At 37.7% G+C, this 21,386-nt stretch overlaps 1 protein-coding gene across 1 annotated transcript in view; it reads right to left on the bottom strand.

The window, feature by feature from the left end:
• Positions 1–21,386, bottom strand: part of SPAG16 (sperm associated antigen 16) — a 410,847-nt gene that overhangs the window by 177,753 nt on the left and 211,708 nt on the right. Inside the window, 3 exon segments of the mRNA XM_087731487.1 lie at positions 3,040–3,084; positions 3,087–3,201; positions 3,203–3,224. Of these exon segments, the coding sequence (XP_087587613.1) occupies positions 3,040–3,084; positions 3,087–3,201; positions 3,203–3,224 (182 nt within the window).

Consider the following 21,386-nt stretch of genomic DNA (forward strand, 5'->3'; position numbering starts at 1 on the left):
ACGTATCTCTTTTAGAAAGGTGGCAGTGATAGCTTTGATACTCATCTTGCATTCTTTTCCTCCCCCTACAATATGCTGCTTTCCAGGACCATTCAGTTTGAAAGCAAGCATCCATCCAAATATACAATATTAAGGAAGAAAAACAGCTGTCGTTTATAAAATGTTAATTCCTTATTAGTGGAAAGAATAAATCACTAGATTAAGCAAAATAACTGTGACCACTGATTATTATCCTACCACAAGTATGTTACCTTGTGCTCTGTCCCCTGTTCAGAGCTTGTGTCAACTGGCAGAGACACCTGGAGTGGGAGAAGTCTAAAGGTGACAACTAGATAAGCACATACTCTGTGAGGATGGGAAGAAAAAAATTTTCTAAGCATCGAAAACCCTTGTGGTAAGCCTGCTCCACCTTCCCATTTTGTTGCACACACCCAGACTGTAAAGGAGTCTGAAGGAGGTTACATATTTTTATGACACCTAGCACAGCTGGCTTCATTCGTATCAGAGAACTCCAGGCACATAACAAATTTACAGGTGACACTCTGGGAAACATCTAGGATTAGCATCGCCAAACTCAGTCAATTAGCTTGGCAATTAGTACTGCCAAGTCAAAATACACTGCAGGTTCTTTTGTATAGCATTTCTGTATATAAGCTTCAGCAAATTAGCAATCCACACTGTAAACTACCAGCCTGATTAATCTGTCGATAGCTTTCCCTTATTTCCACATCTTGCCATATATTCTGCACGGGTTGATATTTCACATGAACTCGTCAACATGGGCATAAGGATCAATCGCAGCTGACTGTTCTGCAGAATTAGGTCTTCAGGCGGGATGTCTTAAGCTTGAAACAGCCACGTCTTCTTGTCATCAAATCCCTTTTTACAGAAGCTCTTCAAGAGCTCATTTTATACTAAGTGCATACACCACATACACTACACATACACTACAGCACATCTTAAGAATTCATCTAAACAGACCAGCTAATCAGAACTCAACTGTCTTTTGGACTTAGGTAATGTAACATAAATGAACACACGGGCTTTTATTGTGAACAGACGGAAAGTCCACCAGCGAGGACTCCAAGTGAGGCCTTTTTATTTTATACTCTTAATACTTCTATTTTAAGCATACCATGCCACATTTTTGTGCCACCTCCTGCTCCCTTTAGCCACTGAGATTTTTGCATCACTTAAGGTTTCAATAATTATATCCTGATACCTAGCCTTTCACATCATGGCTGTGCTCCTTACTCTCTTATTTTCAAATGCAAAATGCACATCAGATACACCGAAGGTAGAAATGAGAGTTGGTAATGAGTGTGAGTGGGAGGCATGGGTTGGTGATGAAGATTTGCTTTGATTCCTCTGACTACAAAAGCCTCCTCGGTAGAGAAGATATTTTAAAGTGTCTAAACGAAGCCTTTGTCTATGCAAATTCAAAACCGTTCTGACATAAAACTAAAGCTATTCTTAGTATTATTTCTTAAAGGTCATGAATATGCCATGAAGGATGATCAAAGTATTAGAATCCTACAACAGGTTAAGAAAAGAAGCAACAATACAATAGATTTCCAGTGTTTTCATTTGTAAGCAAAACACTGACCATTAATTCTTATTACTGATAGTAAGGGTGGAAGCATCATCTGTTATCAGAACTGGCTGACAATTTCTGTTATAAAACCCACTTCTCAGTTGTCTTGAACTTTGCCAAACTTTAACTGTTTTGTCTATGATTTTATAAAAATTGAATATTTGTTTCAAGCTTTTAAGTAGCTGCTCTCAGCCAAAATAATTCCAAAAAACTCATGAAAAGATGCATTGCTTATCCCATTTTGAAAACAATGGTTTTATTATTATTTAATGCTTCCTCAATTTATGATTTGAAAGCAAGACTGAAAATCTGATACTGAGAGAGTTTTAATTAGCTCTCAGAAAAATCTGGCTGAATCACAACATATTGAAAAATCTCAACTCATACATGATTATCAGAGAAGTGCTTCACTTCTACAACAAAACCCCTCAACACTCCTGCTTCACCAAGCACACTCCTAAAATAGGTCTCTAGGTCCCAACTGCAGCAGACCGGCAGTGATCTAGGCAAAAGGAATGCTTTTTCAGTGACGCTTCTTTCCCTGCAGTGGCCAACAAACTTGAAGGAGTAGTCACCTCATTCAAACGCAAAGGAAGAAGACGACTGAGAGGAAATGGAGAAATCCATTAGGACTGGATAATAAAGAAAACAGGGAAGACACCTGTGAGACTGCAGACTTGCCTGTGGACAGATGACAATCAGTTGTTAAAAATCAGACCTAGTACTGTACAGTGGTGTCAGTAACACTACTCCTAAGTCATTCAGGAGTCTAGAAGGAACAGTTTGGAAAAAAAATAAATCCATTCCATTCCTTTAAGGTGTAAATTAATCAAAACGTGTCACCTCAAATAAAACTGAAGTAAGTAGAGGAATTAATAATTAATTGGTAAGCAGGAATATACTAATATTCTAGAAACACCTTCACAGAAATGCATTTGCCTGGATAATAAAGAAAATGAAGAGGCATATGTTGATTTTTTAATCAGGAGCCTCCTTGCCGAAATATATATAATGAATAAAATAAATTTCCACATGTCCAACCTTAAATTAAAGTGTGGTGTATACTCATGAGCTAGAAATACTACACAGAAAACTTACTTAAATTTTTGTTCAGTTACTTACTAAATTACGTACTGAAGTTCCACAGAGCTCTGACCTTAAAAAAAAACCAACACAGAGTAACAGATGCCAAATAAAAGCAAATACTTTTTTTGGCACTATCTTAAATTAAGTACTTCTGAGGTCCCTATTTAGTAAAGCCTTTATCTAGTAAATGACATCAAAGCCTGTTTTTTTGCACCACTCCCTTTAATTTATGTATGATCTTAAAGTGAAGTCCACAAATTGGTGCTAGACATCTCTCTCTCACTGGGCTACAACATAAACCAGTGGTTATTAAGTAAAGATATCAATCAGCTAATAAAGAATCTCCAGTAACTCCATACCTGTTAACATCCATATTTTACTTGTGCGGTCCATGGAGGCAGAACCACAAAATCACCACATGAATGCCATGAGCAGTCCCATACAGCGTGGGCATGTCCTTCTGAAGTAAGAATTCATCCACGTTTTGAAAAGTCCCATATCCACACTGTGGTATCCCCACTTGGAAGTGACCAGCTGGGTGCCACTGTTAGGAGGAATAAAAAAAAAAGTAGATTTTAGCAAGGAAATAGGTCAAGATTTTTCACAGTACACAGCAAAATAATTTAACTGTGTTTAGAAAGACAGGTTAAGTAGCAATTCTTGGTTTTACATTAAAATACATATGAACAAAAAATTATGTTTGAAAACATTCATATTTTTACTTTACACAGTTTTCTGGCACATCATAGATGAAGTGGTCATGTATTAAATAAGCTATCAAAAGAAAAGAAAAGGAGATATGAAGTAGCTATCTTCCATGGGAAAGTAAATATGGGTTCCAAAAATTACATTCTTACTTTTTGTAGTCTATTTATGAGTTTATCAGTAAAATAACTTAAGCCCAGAGAACTGCTTTCAAAATAGAATAAAATAGCTTCACGGAAGAATATTTTCTTATTTCCCAAATCCATACCTTTTTCTCCATATAGATGATTATTTAAGCATCACAATTTTGTCTCTTCTGACTCAGTATAAACACTTTAACATACTCACTATCTCTTGGGGTCATTGGTATGTTATATAAATGAAAAATACAGAGTTCAACTGAGTTTTTTTGGCCAAATCTTCAGAGATAAACTAGTATAGTTCTATTTCGTTTAAGCATGGGACATACAGCTTCAGACTAAAAGTCCACCTGGTTCAGTAACATGTCCACGACAACTAGTAGGGGGTTCTCAGTAAAAAGAAAATAATAAGAACAAGTATGTAGAATGATTCTCCTATTAAACTCTCCCAGACCTAGCCTGTGGCTCAGGATTTCTTTGAGACAGAAGCTTTGTGCTTAACAAGCATCCACAGAGGTTTTTTCCATGACTAATTGATTTTTGAGCATATGCAAACCTTTGGCACCCACAATCTCTTTTGTGAATGAATTCCAAAATTTAATTATGCATTGTGTGAAAAACTATTTTGGGGTCTTAAATACCTTACTTCATTTCATTTGATGCTTCTAGTTCCAATACTGTGATAGAAAGCAAACACTGACTACACATTTACCACCTCTAAACCAACTGTGATATCACAGCTCCCCTATCATATTTTACTCGCACAGCTGAAGACTCCTACTCTATTGACTCATTCCTCATACAGCCATCATTCCATCTCTTTGATCACATTTACCATCTTTCTCAGCACCTTTTGAGCTGAAACCGAAGAAACAGGTACCCAAGGAAGGTATACAATGGCACAACAGTGTTTTCTGGTTTGTTCTGTATTCTTTTAATTTGATTAGCATTTTTGGCACTACTACACAGAAATTTTCAGAAAACTGACCACAGTGGCTCCAAGAGTTCTTTCCTGAGTCCTAATAATTTAGACCCATTCTCATCTATGTACAATTAGGACCATTTTTTCTTAGGTGCGTTACTTTGCCTTCATCTGCATTGACTTTCATCTGCCACTTCACTGTCGAGTCCACTGTTGCAGCTGGAATTCTCTTCCTGTAATTCTTCACATGCAACCTTCATTTTTACTGCCCTGACTAATTAGCAAACTCATCCACCTCATTCTCTTCCCCCATTTCCAAGATGGTCTTAATAACTTCAGTCCCAGCACAGATCCCTGTGGGACTCAAATAATAATTTCTCCATTCTGAAAGTGACATTTTATTCCTATCCTTTCAACAGTTTTTAAACTCACAAGATAAATTTCCTTTTTATTCAGGACAGTTTTGCTTCTTTGAGAGATTTTGTCAAATGACCTTAAGAAGAATTTACCGAAAATCCAGGCATACTGAATTTATGAATCTCCCTTGATCAAATGCTCAGCAAGCCCTTCAGGGAACTCTAACAGATTTGAGACTTAATTTCCAAAGCCATGCTGACACCTCCCAACGCTTCACTATAATAAAAGTATCCATGTATCCCGTAATTTTGCTTCTTAATGTCATTCCTACCAGCCTTCCCAGTACAAAAGTTGGATCAACTGATCTACAGCCCCTTCATCCCGAAATCTTTTAAAAGTATTGAAAAGAAGTTAATGCAGCCTTCCCAAAGTATACCAGTAATAATGGAGGTTTTCTATTGTGTTTACTAAAGAAAAAACAGGAAAAACGTTTGGGGATAATACACAAAAATACAGGCCAAAAATATTTTAACCTTGGGTTTTCAGACCAATTTCTGCTGTTATCTCACCAACATCAATAATAAGATCTTGCCTTTAGGATCCAATAAACTCTTCTTTTATTTGAATAACAGAAAACTGTTTATCACAGGCTGTAGAAATCCTTCTTCCAAATCTCTGGATATAAAACTGTGGGAACTCAAAACAGCTCAAGGGTTGATCCTAAGCACTGCCGTAAAACTTCATCCTAAGAATATACTCAGAGATATTCAGTTCACTGTCGCAGTGTAAAAATAGAAGAAAAAACAAAAAAGAGGTCTGGGAGGGGTGGTGTCAAGCTTTTTTTTTTTATATTCTTCCTTTCCTCCTTTTCCAATAGGTGTCCACCAGATTGTTCTGTAAAAGTACCTACTGAGACAGCTTGAAATATGTGCATCATTTACCTGATAGATCTTAAGGGGAAACTTGCCATTATGAAATATCACCTACCTAAACTTTTAACTGTTTTTAACACTTACGGTTTAGATTGCTATTTTTTGTGAAAATATCATTATAATCCTCATTAAGGCAGTTACACCCCCATGCCTAAGACAAAGCTTTGAGAGATTAATCTCTCAAAAATTTTAACATTGCACAGGAACAATTCTGAAGCTTTTTTCACATATACCAAAGCACAAAGGCTTGAAGCCTGAGTAAGGGTTCGGAGGAGACCCTAATTTTGTCAAGCTGCTAGGAATAAATGTGCTTTTATTAATGAAACACTTGTACTTTTAATAACTCAAGCTAGATCTCACTTCTGGAGACAGATAAAATTAGCAAAATGACAAATTATCATACCCCTTATACATTTATGAAATAAGAGCTATTTTAAAACAAATTCAGAAGCAGGTATAAAGTGGGACTGATGAAATCTATAATTGATTCAGAGGGTAGTATGCACTGCCACTGTTGTGAATCACAAAGAGAGATTTATTTCTTATGCATTTTTTAATATATAATCCCCAAAATGCTACATGAAGAACTGGTTTCTTGGGCTGAATTTTAAGAACATACCATCTAGGCAGTGATGAAAATCTTTCAGAAAACAGATATGAGCAGGAAGGTAGTTCAAATGGATTCAATTTGGCAATCTGTGGCAGGGGAAAGAGTTACAAATGAGGTTTAGCGCTCCTTACAGATCAAACGAGAAAAAAGTGGAGATTGAAAACAAAAGCGTAGCTTGTGCAGGAAAAAGTCTGGAGGGACAGACTGACAGTGGAAGTAAGGGCAAAAATACTCAGGAACAGAGGGACCCAATGCCCCAGTCCACTGCAACACAAGCTCCCTAATATTCCCTGGGCATAAAGAAAGCATCACTTCATTAAAGTAAGGGGAGTTGCATCAGTTGTGTATCTGCAATTACGCATGCACGAACTTAACGTCAGTGTTTCTGGGAAGCACAAGCTGCTGCTTAAAGGAATGATGGCTGTCAGAGCTGTTTTAGCACTGGGCCTGCACTTTGTGGTCATGAAATCTTCGCCGCACACTAGTATTCAAATCAGACACACATAATGACAAAAAAGTGCTGTGTCAAGCCAAGTCAGGCATCTAAATCAAAATGCTGCTCTTAGAAAAAAATCCTATGTACTTAATAGCTGATCAATAATGACATACTTTTTCTGATTTGCAGCATTTTTTGGTCCTGGGAGATAAAAGAAACACTCCAGATTCTGAGGTAATGCTTTGTTACCCACAGCTGCAACATTTTTTTTACTGCACTATTGCTCTATACGTATGACAGAAGATTATCTGGGGGAAAAAAAATGTATCAGGAAAAGTAGGTGTTTTTAATGATTTAGGCTGTCAGTTTAACAGTCTATGATACCCACACAGTCCTCTACCATATGACTGATTTTCAAACAAAATGCATACTGATTTTTATATTAAAAACATACGGAAATATGACATTAGATGCTCAGCCTTAATTATCAGCAGCTATATACATAATCTCCATTTGAATTTAAGATTGGTCACTAACAGAGAAAGCTCCAAGTAATCCTATGCTGTGTGTATATCATTAATTCAGAGAATAATAAAACACTTAAATTCTTTTTTACCAAACAAATCAAAGAACCGGACGACATATTAGGAGACAAGAACAACACAGATCCTATCTTTTTCTGTCATTTGAATAACATTCACATATATGTAAATAACTTTGCCAACTTTCAGAAATTTGGTGCTAGACATTTTTTTTAAAGAAAGTAGCAGTACATTTGTGTACGGTGCTCCATGAACCCGATCAGTTGGGTTTATATGGTCTTGCTTGGTCTGTTTTGGGGGTTTTCTGTTTAGACTTTCTAGCAGACCAAAGCACTATAAGCAATGAAATAAAACTGTATAGTTTAGAACAAAGTAGTTGTGTAGAAAAGACTTCCAAAAATTCTAGGTAACGGAGAGCCTGTGACACCTGTAACTCCTGCATTGTCTCTATGGATAGACGTTTTTTCTTAATACTAAATATGCATACAGTTCTACCTTTCAACTGATTTCAGGTATTCCTAATTGATGCTATAAACCTCCCCTTCCAGAAACAATTAGAGTGGAAAAAAACTTTGGAAATGTTAATTCTGCGTTCCACAAAAGCAGATGGACCATTAGCTTCTCAAACCTTAACAAATCTTTCCTCCCTCGTATTCTAAACACACACATTTCCTTTCATTATACATTCCTCCTTCTTCCAGCTTCACTGTTCTCACTACAAGATGCCTCTCCATTAATACTTAGTGAGTTGTAGACATATCAATAATTAAGGGCCATATTCAGCAACAACGTGAGCCTACGGCACAGAGTTACTCTGCAACATTTCAAGTGACTGGTTACCTTTGTGGAACACCAGTCAAATGAAGGCAATAGCTACACTGATAGCGTTGCCCTGTAAATATATCAAACGTAATATCAACAGTCAAAGCAGCTTCAAATACTGCACCTCCTTCAAATACTTCTGGACAATGGACTTTGATCTGAAGCTCAAGCTACTCCGGGGGATTACTCAGGTTGCCTCTGAAGACGCTGTGGAACATAGAGCTAGCAAGCTATTCTGCTTCACAACATCAGCTGCCAAGCAGGACCACAGATCCCATCCTTCAAAATTTACAAGGATTGTCACTTTGCATCAGCCAAAAAAAATGATAAAGCCATTTGTGTCACTCGATCTAGCTGCCTAGGACATCCCTCTTTCAACCTCTCATATAATTGACTGGAGCAACACCTCTTCACAACCACTGAGCATTCTTGGTCAGCTTTAGTCTGAGTACTGATGGAGAGAGAACATCTTGCTCTACAGTTTATTTGGTAAATAACAGTAAGGTAGACTTCTCTGTCCAACATATCTCATCTTAAGGGTTAATCGCAGGAATATTCTCTTTAGCAGTTGCCAAGGACAGTACTGTGAATCAGACAACAATTTTGTTACTGTATTCTACACGGTATTAAGTGAACGTAGCAACATCTGTGCTACTAGCATTTGTATCTATTATGTATGTAGCTCTGTGGACATGCCTGGTGTTCTGCAGACAAACTAAGATACGGCTCCTTTCCTGAGACAATTACAGCCTGAATCAAAAGGCGGTGGGCAAAGCCTTACACACAGTGCTGTCAAATAATGGTTCTCAAAGCAACACGCTAAACCAAACACAACTTGTGTTAAAGTTTTCTGTCCTAGAAGAGCTGTAGCAACAGGTAGCATCTGGCTGGAACTTACCTGCACAACACAAGCATCAGCAACTCAACAACAAATTTTAAACATACAGTCTAAATTACAGGATTAACAGTTTTTTACCATGGCAATTGAAAAACACTTTAAAATCAATATTTCAATTGCTTAATTGGAAAAATGATGTATCTTCTATTTATGTCTATTCATGCAATTATTCTAAAGCAAAATTCTGAAAGCTACTATACTATTTGCAATATCAGCACAGGTGGACCCTAAACACAGCAAAGCCCAAGGGAAGAACTGCAAATACTGTTAAAGATTAATTTTGCTGGCATTTTATGCTAGGCCAAAGAGGAAAGATAAAGAAAGGAAACATCTAGAAAAACTGAGTTATTCCATGAAAAACAGAACTAATGAAGCCTGAATGCCTATGGAAGTATCTTTTGCCTCTTCGTCCCATCTTCTTAGCTGTTGATTAAATAAATATATCAGGAATTGATTGATGCTTTAGACTTCTGCCTTCCAAGTTTTGTCAGAATCAGCCTGCAGGGTAGAAGTTACTAGAGTGCATGGGAGACGGCGTAAGGAACATGCACAGAAGCAGCATGGAGGGGGGGAAGAGATACATCCTTGTAAGCTTCATTTTCCTTGGAAACAAGGTTAAAAACAGTGATCCAGACAGTTACACTTAGGTATATATACCTACCAATGGGGTCCCACCTTTGGTTACGAGAACTGTATTTAAACACTCTCTTTTCCATTTGATGCTAAAAACAATGTAAGGGATGGAGATGATACCAAATATCAGTTCAGCCGTGCAGTCATCGTAACTCTGCTTTATTGTCCTGCTTTGGCACAGTGTGTTTTTTTCATAGCCCCTCATTTTATTCTCACCAGAGAAGGTGAGAATCGGGCTGAATTTAAAAAAGGTTGGGGTCAACATATTATTTAAAAAGTTCCCATAAAAAATATTTAAAAGACAACAGGTGATTTTTTCCACACCAGGCAGGAGACCTGCACAGTTCCTTGATAAAGGATGATGTGGATCCAACTCTTTATGGGTACAAAGGAAGATGGGACAAAGTTCTGGAAGAGGAATACATCAAGGATGACATGGAAACTACATCTGGCTCAAGAACCTTGGAAATAAGAAGTAGAGTCCAGGAGGGTACTAAGACAAAACCTCACAAATGCCTTTCCTATTCTTATTCATCCCTAGGCATCCCCTGGTACTCACTGCTGGGGACAGGATGATGGTCCAGAATAATCTGGCATATGCAGCCATCTTTATGTTCTTAGCCTGTATTTGAACAAAACACTCAGCAGCAAAGATGTTGTTTCTAATAGATTTTGCAACCTTGAAACAGACTTGAGATATAGTTCACTTTTTTTGTTACTGGAACGCTGAGTCACATTAATTATTTACAGTGACATTTCTTATGAAAACCCCTTTTTTTTTTTTTATATCTATGGTTCATTTTGGGTGTTGCTTTCATTATCCTCATGGACTATGTGTCTAAGACACATCTTATGTAGTAATTGTAATATGTTTCATCCTTCAGAATAATCTTAAGCCCAATTTTACTCCTGTTTTATTAGTAGACATAAAATATCATTTATACAGGTGAATGCCAGAATACTCAGCAGTAGAAATACAAAAATACCTTGTCTTTGCCTCATTTATCATCAAAGCTGAGGAAAAAAAAGAAGAATTAAATTTCAAAAATGCAAAATCAATCACAAACTGACATTCTATAAACTAATGAAGAGGTTTCAAAGCCAGGAAGCACAGCAGTAAGCAGCAGATGGTGGACGGTACATAGGTACGTGGCTTTTTGTCTGAGAAGGAAAATGCAACCATCCTGCAAAAACCCGCGACACAAGGCTGTTGGCTGGAAATCTTCAGAAAACTGTCAACGCGTAGTATGCCAAGTGCAAAACTCAAGGTAATTTTTCATTCTACATTACCTAATTGCTAGATCTTTTTATCATATTTCATGCTTATATATTGACCCAAGACAGGATAACCGTTTCCCCCTGCCATTCTCCCTGGCTGACAGCTGGGTGTGACATCAAGGGAAAAAAAATAAAGCAGTCTTTTGGCGTAGCACCACTCGTCACTGCTTCTAGCTAAGACAGACCCTGGGACTAGGCATCATAGAAGCAGCAATCTTTTGTTTTAATGAAGTTCACCTTCTTTATTAAAACTTCCTTGAGGCTACATTACACTTCAAAAGCAACAGTTCCACATCTGCGATAATTTAAATATAACATGCTCCTACTACCAAAAAGAGTCCCAGTATGGTATATGCATATTCAGACACCAAATTCAAGTAATTTATAAACAAGTTTCAGACTAACAAGTCCTCCATATTTTAAAGCATTTTCCCTTTCTGAATTGAGTACTGATGACAGAAGCTGGCGTATCTAACCATACACACACAGAGAAATCCTGTTTCACCTGACACCTTTCCCACTGCTCTTACCAGCTTGTCTCTGTCTCAGCGCACAAGTATTCCTTTATTTCAAGGTTTTGTCCTGCTCTAAACAGCCTATAGTAGTGCATTCGGGATCATTATGATGATTTTTTTGTTATGTCCACAAGGTAGCAGATTGCCCCAATTCAGGTTACAATCTATTCAGACCACAGTCAGGCCTGTGACATTCAAATCCATGAGCTTGCTAACATTAGCCTGGTACCCCCGCAAAAATATTGAGTATGTCAGCATTCACTGCAGGCTAGTCTTTTTAACATATAAAAAATGAGTTAGCTGTCTTTCAATGTCATGTAATTAAAAGTGGTTAAATGAGATTTTAAACTAATTTAGGGACCTGGTAGAAGGCAGTTTTTAGTACATGTAAAATTGCCTTTTAGGAGGCTTTGGAAGCGTACCAGGTAAGGAATAAAAATGAAAAGACAAAATATATCAACTAGTTACAATACTTGGAGATTAGGTGTAGCAAAATGCCTGTCAGCAGGACAGCAGGCACTAGACAATGCAGGGCTCCATGCAAGATTTAAAGACCAATGAATAATTACCTTTTTAACAAAACAAAACAAAAAAAATAAAAAAAGGATGTGTCTTCTAAAAGCTTTCTGCCAGTGCATGTCCAGCATCCCACGCCAAAATTCTACACCTATTTACCAAGGGGCAGCAGCATTTGGGCATCCTATTTGAAGCAGGGAGCTCACAGGAGCACAGCCAGTGATATTTCCAAGAATTATGAAAGCTGCTTACGCTGAAGGCAAACAGTGTTTCTGGGTCCAGTTGTGCCATCTTGGTTTAGGATACTGCCAAGCAAATTTTCCTCCATTAACTTAATGACAAATAATTATTTTACCTGAAATTAAATATAATGAGTAAACATTGCAAAACTACCATATTTTCCAGAAATGGTATCTATTCTGTACCTTTCCAATACTTTCCCTCAAACAATGCCAATGTAAGTTAAAGTCTTCCCATACACTATTACATTTTAAAAAATAAATTAGTGTATTTAGCCCACATAAAATCAGGCATAGTACCAATCGATATCCATAACACACATTAAACAGCGTGCTATTACTGTGTGATACTTAATCTCAACACCCATCCCATCCAGCACGGGTCGTTTTTCCTCCATTGGAATGACTCCAAAACCTCAAATTTTAATGAAGGGCTGTTGAAGTAAGGAAAAAAGTAGTTTGGAAGGAGTTCAGATACATGAATTCCATGTACAGAACAGATTTATGACCTATATTAACAATGATAATCCTGTGTCATAGTTCCTCTGAAATGCAAAGTTGTGGATCAGTCATTTCAAATCCATTATCATCCCCAAATGGTTGTCCAGTGATGTCTAATCTCAATCAATAGCCAGTAATGAACTACAGCCATTAATCCCGTTTGCATATGTGTACAAAGCATCGTTTTTAAGCTGCATATTCGTATGCATAGAGAGTTCAAGGAGTGCATAGAGATTTCACAGCCTGTGGAAAGTTCTGCACTGGGATTTGAACATTTCCCAGGCACCTGGAAGAATATTTAACTCACACTGTGTAATGATCTCGACAGTGAAGCCCAAGAAAACACACAGGACAGTACACTAACCAAGTGTTTGTATTCTGGGTACCTGATGATCTTATTGAGCCATGCCCTGGGGATACGGACATAACCAAAGGCAAGGAATTAGTTAATGGAGACGGTGATCAATAACAATTTGAAGTCTGAGAGTGGAGAAGGAATGGAAATGCTGAACATGAACAGAATCCTGGGGTGGTAAAAGAGAAAGCAGCATAACAAAATTAGTATAATCTTCCACTCTTTCATAGAATGGCTTTGTGTGAAAACTGAACTTTGATTCATGAGGCCATGCAGTCTAACACCTGATTGCTCAAGAAAGGGGGAAAAGCAAAAAACCCGAAAGCCTCAAATCCAACAACTCTCAAAGCTGATCTAAAGTGTGGACACATATACTGTGGCCTTCTTTCTTTCTGTTCCCCATTCATTTCATATATACACTACTCAAATGCAAAGAATACAATTACAAGAAGCTAAGAACATGGTTCCACATCCATGTCCTTCAATGGTCAAACGAGTCCCCATGCTCATTCACAGGTCGTCAACTCCCCCTGCCACTTGTGCTACTGCAACTGTTTTGTACCCAAAGTTATCCAAATTACTGCAACAATATAGCTTGAGGGAAAATACATAAACACAACAAATAAATGACAGTATAATTCATATCTGGAGTTTCTACTCAAGACAAATTTTCCTTACTTCAACCATTAAACCTTATTGCATGCTAACGATGATTTTTTGAAGTAATTCACAACTGAAAGCCGTATCATAAGGCCTAGTCCTTTAAACAAGAGTCATGCCAGGAAACCCAAAATCTCTATGGATCGATCCCAAAACATACTGCCCAAGGGTTAGGGCATAAATTCCACATAGTTTTACTAAAAAGCCATATTAAATACAAAAGAAACACATTAGGAAATGCTACCGATGATACACAACGAAATTAAACAGTATCCAGGACTAAAACAACCATATTTAAATCCTTGCAAGGATGAATCTTGTATATTTGAGCTAAAGTATCTAATTAAAGGTAATGCATCACCAACCAGTAAGCACTCATCATTCCAACATCTACTGAACTGTATTGGTTAGATAATTTTTGGCAAGATGAAATAAATGAAGGACACTGACGCTGTTGTATGAAGGGGAAGGTCCTGACTTCAAACGTAACAAACCAGTAATCAAGTTTTTCCTCCATCTAATTCAGAATGCTATTTCTCATCCCGGATAGATCATTGTGACTAGGATGAGATTTCACATTGCATTCCGCAGCCATACGTTCCCCTCGTTAGCATTGTATCAGCAGAAAATTAATCCTGCAGAAAAAAATAGAAATGAAGTTTCCTGGCAGTCGAGTTCTCCAAACGGGCTCACTGTGCACCAGAGTTGTCCAAGTCCAGGGACTGGAAGCGAGTGGCTGGATACAGACTGAGGAGGAAAGGCTCAGGATCCTCCCCTTCCACAGCAGCTGGCCATTGCACTGGCATGGGCATAGCAAAAAAATGCAGCATCAGGCAACATGAGGATTTGAACCTCTGCCTAAATCCTTCAAGCCAGAAACGTAACCAAATAAGTCAGTCATACTGATAAAAAAAAAGCCCCCTCACCTTCTAAAATCTTTTTTAAAAATATCAAAGTGATATTTGTATAAAACCTAAGCCTCCTACCTTGAAAAGAGACATTTCAGTGCAATTCAATTTTTGTAAACACTCTAAATATCTGGGGTTTATTTCCAATTCAAATATCTTAGACATTGCCTCAATTGAACTGCCATTCTCTAGTCAACTCTAACACTAATGTTTGTTATTTTAACAGCTACACTTTCAGAAATGCACATTTTAACAATATAACAAACCTGGATATCTCCTTAGCTACTCCACTACAATCCTTGCAGCAGACTTTAGGGAAAAAACAATTGCCTTTATTGCACAGAAGAAAACAATAATGAACCAAGAATGTTAAAGACATCAAGATTATAATTGCACACAAAGAAACATAACACAAGAGATTCTATTAAGAGAGACATTTTGACGTGTGTAACAACTCTGAATAGAATGAACACGTTCAGCAGAAACACAGGATCAGACCAGCGAAACTGAGACCAAGCCAAGCGAGGAGGCAGCTAGCTCTCTCTAATTCCAACTCCCCATCCTCAAATAGGGATGCTGATGAAGCCAGAAGAAAACCTGAACTACTCCAAAGCCACCACAGTGAGCATCATCTTTTTCTCACTATCTAAATATACAAATCGAATATCCGCAAAACTGAATTGCTTCTGGTGACTCACAGGCAGCAGCTGTACCAGGACCAGCAGAAACTGAAAATCACAGTGATGTGCAGGAAAAGAAGCCCAAGAACTCCTTGAAGAGCAGGGAAATTTCTGCAAAACTTTCACAGAACATATTCATGGCTTCACTGAAGCTGAACTAATAGGTTTAGAAGTATACCATTTTTTTGGTACTCTATAAAGAGATTTCAACTGCATATTCCTCCTCCCTTTCTCTATCAAAGTGGTTATCATGTAGAAATTATTTTCTTTCTTTCAAGTAAACACCAGATCTAATTACCCACACAGCTGATCAGAAAGTTTCCTCTTAATTTCCAAGAGTCAAAACAATCACATCAAAATATTACTGAATTTGAATAACCAAATAAACTTTTGTCCTGAAGAGAATGATTAAACTTGACACCTGCTTTGTGAAACCGACAATCGCGATGCGTTTTCAACCAATATGATTAGATTGGTTTAATGCTCCCAATATTAAATATGGCTGTTTTCAGGTCTAAAATTCAGGTAATGAGAGAATGTAGAACAGGAGACAATCATTTAAGAATAATGAGATTATTTCTATGTAAGCAAAGCATTCTGTACATTTGAAAACTATTTACCTTATAGACAAGCATAAAATTTAAGTGACATATTATGAAGATAGGATAGCTAAATAATAATTTAAATAATACTATGCAAAGTCTAGCTATCTTTTTATTCCCATTAGGAGGTCAGATGTACCCGAGGTCAAATACTTCATATTGTGGGTAAGAAGACTGAGGTCTTTTTGAAAGAGGCTTTAAAGAGATGCTTCATATTTGTGATGGAGGGGTAACAAATTAATCAGTAAAAATGGCATTAGTTCACCTGAGGGGGAAAAAAAAAAAAGATAGCAAATGAACAAGGTAAAAATTAGACAAAGGAAACCACAGAAGCACTGTAATAACTCCCTAAGAAATTCTAAATTTGAATGAAATTGTTTGATTTGACCAAAATGGAATCCGCTATTACCATACTAAAACTGTTTCAAAAGCAAAACCAGAGCATTGACATACCAATCCTTTGGCACCCCCTCTCACTTTCGCAGGGAAAATTCTTTGAAAAATTGTGGCCAAGGATTCTATTTTATTTGAGAGAATATATGTGTGCGTGTGTGTGTGTAAGACTGGCCAGACTCTTAACACCTAGGAAGAAAAAAAAAACTTGGTAATTATATATTTGCTATATAGAAAAGTATAGAAATATCATCCAATAACATGTATGCATAATTAAAAATAATGAGTAAAATGAAAGGGTATTGCTTTGTGAGGGAAATGCAATCCTTCCTCAAACCTATAGCTATACGAATTAACAACTTGTTTCAGCAGAAAGTTACAGAAATGAGGATTTCATATTATCACAGTTTCTGTTTTTCAAGCTGCTGACATTTCTGGCCAGTGACCCGTGGGCTGAGTCCTTCCCTCTGGCCCCTTGTCTCTTCCTTAGGAGTAAACCAGCTATGGGGCTTCACTCAGCGCCAGCAGCTGAGCGACTGCCGGAGCACCAACAGCGCCGAGCGGAGCAAGCTGGAGGGACGTGCTGCTGCGCTGGTGTTACGTGTGGGGACGGAGTGTCCTCCAGCAAGCACGGAGAGCTGGTCAGGGGTTGATGGCACTGATGTTTCTCAGGGTACTTCTCCAAGTGTTTCTTAACTCTGAATAACGTCCCTGTGAAGCAGATTGCCTCAAACTCTTTTCTTTGCCCTCTTACATACACTTTAACTGTCCTTCCTAGCGTAGTCTTTGCCTTCACTGAAAGCAAACTGCCACTCAGATAGTCTGAACTCTGGGGAAACTCAGGAAAAACACATAATTTGGTAGCTTGCTTGGAAGCAGGTGTATGCTCATATAAATGCCCTGTGAAACAGGATTTACTTTTCAGAAGCCACATTCCTTTCTCCCTCCACCAAGACAAAGAGAAATGAAGTTTCTCACTGTGTAGCCACACAGAAGAAAGCTAACATACAGGAGACAGAAAACATACAAACAAAGGAAGATACCAACTACACTTTTCACAATGTTTACAACTGCAACTCCTTGGCAATACAGAAGGAACAAAAAAGAGAAAAAAAAAGTTGGTGTAAGCCTCCTATCATAAATTTCTAAAATGCAAGAGACCTTACTTCGTTTCAGTTAAAATAATGCTTTAACGGCTACAGTAAAGCACTTAAAACTCCACAACCAGACTCCAGACACCTTTCAATCAGCTCCCACTGTACAAGAGCTTTTTAAAAATCTGAGCCATGCGTGCTAACCAGCAGAAAATATCTAACAAGACAATCAACTAAATGGCTGTGATATAACATCTTTGGTCTTCAAAATAATATGTCATGGTTTATCTTAAATATTGGAAAGGTTTCCTACTATTTATTAGTCTTACACAAAAATTTCAATAGGTTTTCAATCACTAGTTTTGAATTTCAGTAAGTGTGTAAAGCCACCTGTGAAACTACCTACAGAGTGGTTTCATCAAAGGGCAGCATTTTATTGTAATTTATTTTCTTCCTGTAATTATTTCAAATATACATTTGAATTGCTCAATAGGAGGACTGCTTCTTCTATCAGCCAGTTTCCTCCCTTTCCTCTCTTCAGCTGTCACCAACTCTCTCCTGTTGTTTGCTGAATTATTGTAATGGAGATATTATTAGCGAATCACTCTAACTTCAAGTGGTCAATATTTCCACCAACCAAGAAACAGAAGCCAAAGGTAGTTTTTCATTAAAGCGTGGTCATTCTGGATGAAAAGTGAAGCTATTCAGTAACCACACTATAGAACTACAGACTGTTTGCTTTTTAAAATCAATATAATGATAGACTCTGAAGGTTCCTGATACGAAAGAAAGAAGTTGCATTTTGTCCTGCAAAGTATTTCTAGTTTAGAATAGCTTTCAAGGACAGTTCTGGTGACTGCAGGATATATTTAAAAATAGAAAAAGTGATGCAAAGTCCAAACAAATTTCTACAGCTAAAGCAGCTGTGACTCAACTTCAAAATGCATGCAATAGTAACTTTTTTTTTTTGTCTTCCTATTGATGTGGAAAACTACTTCTTTAAAGCAGAGGTGAAATCCTTGCAGAACACTAACGGTCTAATTATCAATGTTTCTGAAGTCTAACGTTCCAGATGGCCTGTGGTCTGCCAACACAACCGCCTCGAAGACAGAGGATCAGAAGGACTGGGGTAAAGGAGACACCTGATGATTTGGCAACAAAGAAAATCTCCCGAAGTTTGGACATCTGCTGGGTACCCTGGCCTCTGTAAGAAAATGCTCCTCAGCATGGCAGGTGTAGCAGAAAAAAGGCAACTTCTGCACAACAAAACAGGATCTAAACATGTAGCAAAGTTACAACTATTATCATCCTGTACTTTCCATAAGCACCCTGCAGAACTGATCTCTCTAAAGAAAAATAAAATGAGATACAAACATTGCTTTTTCTTAAACTAGATACTCACCAATAGTTAACATAGCCCTCTGAAATGATATAAAACATTTTTTTTTTTATATATATATACACACACATACACATCCCCAAAACCCACAGAGAACAACCAACAGTTACACGTGCCAGAAGAGATTAGTATGGGTAAAAACATTTGGCTTGCGGGAGTGGGTGGAAGGGGAAAAATTTTAATCAAATCCATTACCTGGTTATTGATTTCTCTTTGCCAGACTGATCCTGTAGAATACTTATAAAGCCTTTGACATTGAGACGTTTGGCCAAAGATATTGGATTAGACTAAGCAAAAGCTGAGCTTCTCATGTAATCTCTCATATTTCATTTATACGTGATTTATTCCTTTGTCCAGCAGAGGCTTTTTATTGATAAAAATAATGAGATTGAGAATCCCAGAGGAAATCTAATGCCCACCCACTCAAACACATTTGTGAAGTAAAAATAGTAGGCTTTGTAGGCCTGAGAGAGAATCATGTTATGAGAAGACTGTTCCCTTGTATAAAAAGTATGAAGCTTGACAAAGATTTTGAAATAAACAAAGCTACTTTTGAAATTAAAATTTTGCTGTACTTGAAAACACCAAGTACACGGTTAATACCATACGCTGGGGAACTGACTGAAAGACTTCTGAAATAGTTTTTTCTTTGCAGAATAAGTGAATGCAACATTTTTTTCTTTCAACTTTCTGTATTGGCTCGGTTTGACAAAACATCTTAACAAATGTCTAGTCTGCTAAATATGATGTTACATGAAGCCAGTTCGATGACTGAAAATTAATCATGTCACTCAAAAGAAGTTTCTAACCATTGTAAAATTTAATATGTAATCTGATAACTAAAGGCTTTGCTGAACTACACAAGAATCCAAGATTCTCTGAGAAATTAAATCATTATGCCTTTTCAATACAAATGCTGTTCAAAAGTCCTAAGTAAAATGTAGCAGACTATCTTGCATTTCTTTAATAGCTATCAATAGTAATAAAAGGATAAATAAAAGCCATCTGTTTCTGCAGTGAATCCTGAATTAGGTTTTAAAGTCTCTATTTCAAGGCACAATCAGAATAATTCTATTCCACTGATAGCCAACAGAGACCTTTGCGATTTACACGAGTCTTACAACTCCTTCTTATGTTAATGCTTAATGCAGAGTTAGTGGCTTTTAAGTCTCATCCTTGTTTAATGTATAATGTGGAACTCAGCATTTATGACTCAAAAACTAGCAGAAAAAGTCTTCTGAAGCTCACTGTTTGTGGATCATTTATTAACAGTAATCTCCAAGATCCTTTAACTGAGAGGACCTAAGTCTGGTCGGCTCAGGGGCCAGACAGAAAGAGTGAATGCTGACATTTTTCTTCCTCCTCCTCCCTGGCTCTCAGATGTACACAGCAGTTTGCCTGACCAGTCTTAGTCTTATCAATGATCCCTGTGAAACCTCCTGGGGCAGTGAGGTCCCTTCCTCCCACATGTGTATCTACAGGCCATGGGCCATGTTACCTACAAAGGTTAGTTTTGCCTTGTTTCAGCTCCTTACTTTCAGGCTGAAAGATGCAATTAATGGTACTCCATAATTTAAAGAGTGATGGATCATGAAACCATCTCAGCTTTTTTCCAAGACTTCTGTATACAGAAACTTCTGTTGTCCATAATGAATCCAGTAGTTCCCTGAATAGGCAGGATGCATCTCTGGGATGCGTTGTACTTGCTGCACACCTGCAGGCCACCTGGGCAGCATGTGCTCAGTACTTCTGACTCGCCTGGAAGTAGCTGATGAACTGGAAGTGTATTGCAGAGCAATACAGTGCCTACACAGTGAACTATCTGGGAGGCTCAGGGCCTCTGTAGACAAGTAATCCCGTGAAAACACACACAACTCTCTTAACGCCACCAGAAAAACAATCTGGAGGCACAACCAACAGAAGGGTACCTGAGCCCAACACAGCTGAAACTTTTCGATAATGGAATTTGAAAGGGTCCCTGATGGAGCCAAATTCTCCGCCTGTTCCTTCCTCGACATCTCAAAGAACTTCCTTTGGTCCTGAGTGGGTTAACATGTATGGTGTTACCTTAGGGTGACTGTTGACCCAGCCTGGGCAGTAGCTCTAAGGGATGGGTGGTAACAAAAAACAACACTTTAAAACCACGGACTCCAAACCTTTCTTCCTGTTGGCAGATTTTTTGAAGAGCCCCAAAAGTGTATGTGAAGGTCTCTAATTAGAAAGAGCCTTCAGTAGCACAGTCAAATCACACAACTTAATGTTAAATTACAGCTTACATACAGACAAATGCTGCCGTAGTTAACTAAAACTAACAAACGTTAGCTTGTAGCAACATTCTGCAGATCCTGGAACCATAACTTAAGCAGTAACTGTTTGATCTGGAAGTCTCCCTAGTTTCACCAAGTAACTATAGCATGAATACTTTAAAGTCAGTACATTAAACAAAATGGCATAATAGATAATTCCTGTTTCTTCTCATAGAAATAAAAATAAATCTAAGACTGGCATTAGGAATTATTAAAGTATAAGGAGGAATATATTTGATGTCAGTAGAATTTTTTAAATTCTC

This window comes from Nipponia nippon, unplaced genomic scaffold (genome assembly GCF_047370975.1).
Source record: "Nipponia nippon isolate SJK-2023a ecotype South Korea unplaced genomic scaffold, ASM4737097v1 scaffold_5, whole genome shotgun sequence".
Classification (NCBI taxonomy): Eukaryota; Metazoa; Chordata; class Aves; order Pelecaniformes; family Threskiornithidae; genus Nipponia; species Nipponia nippon.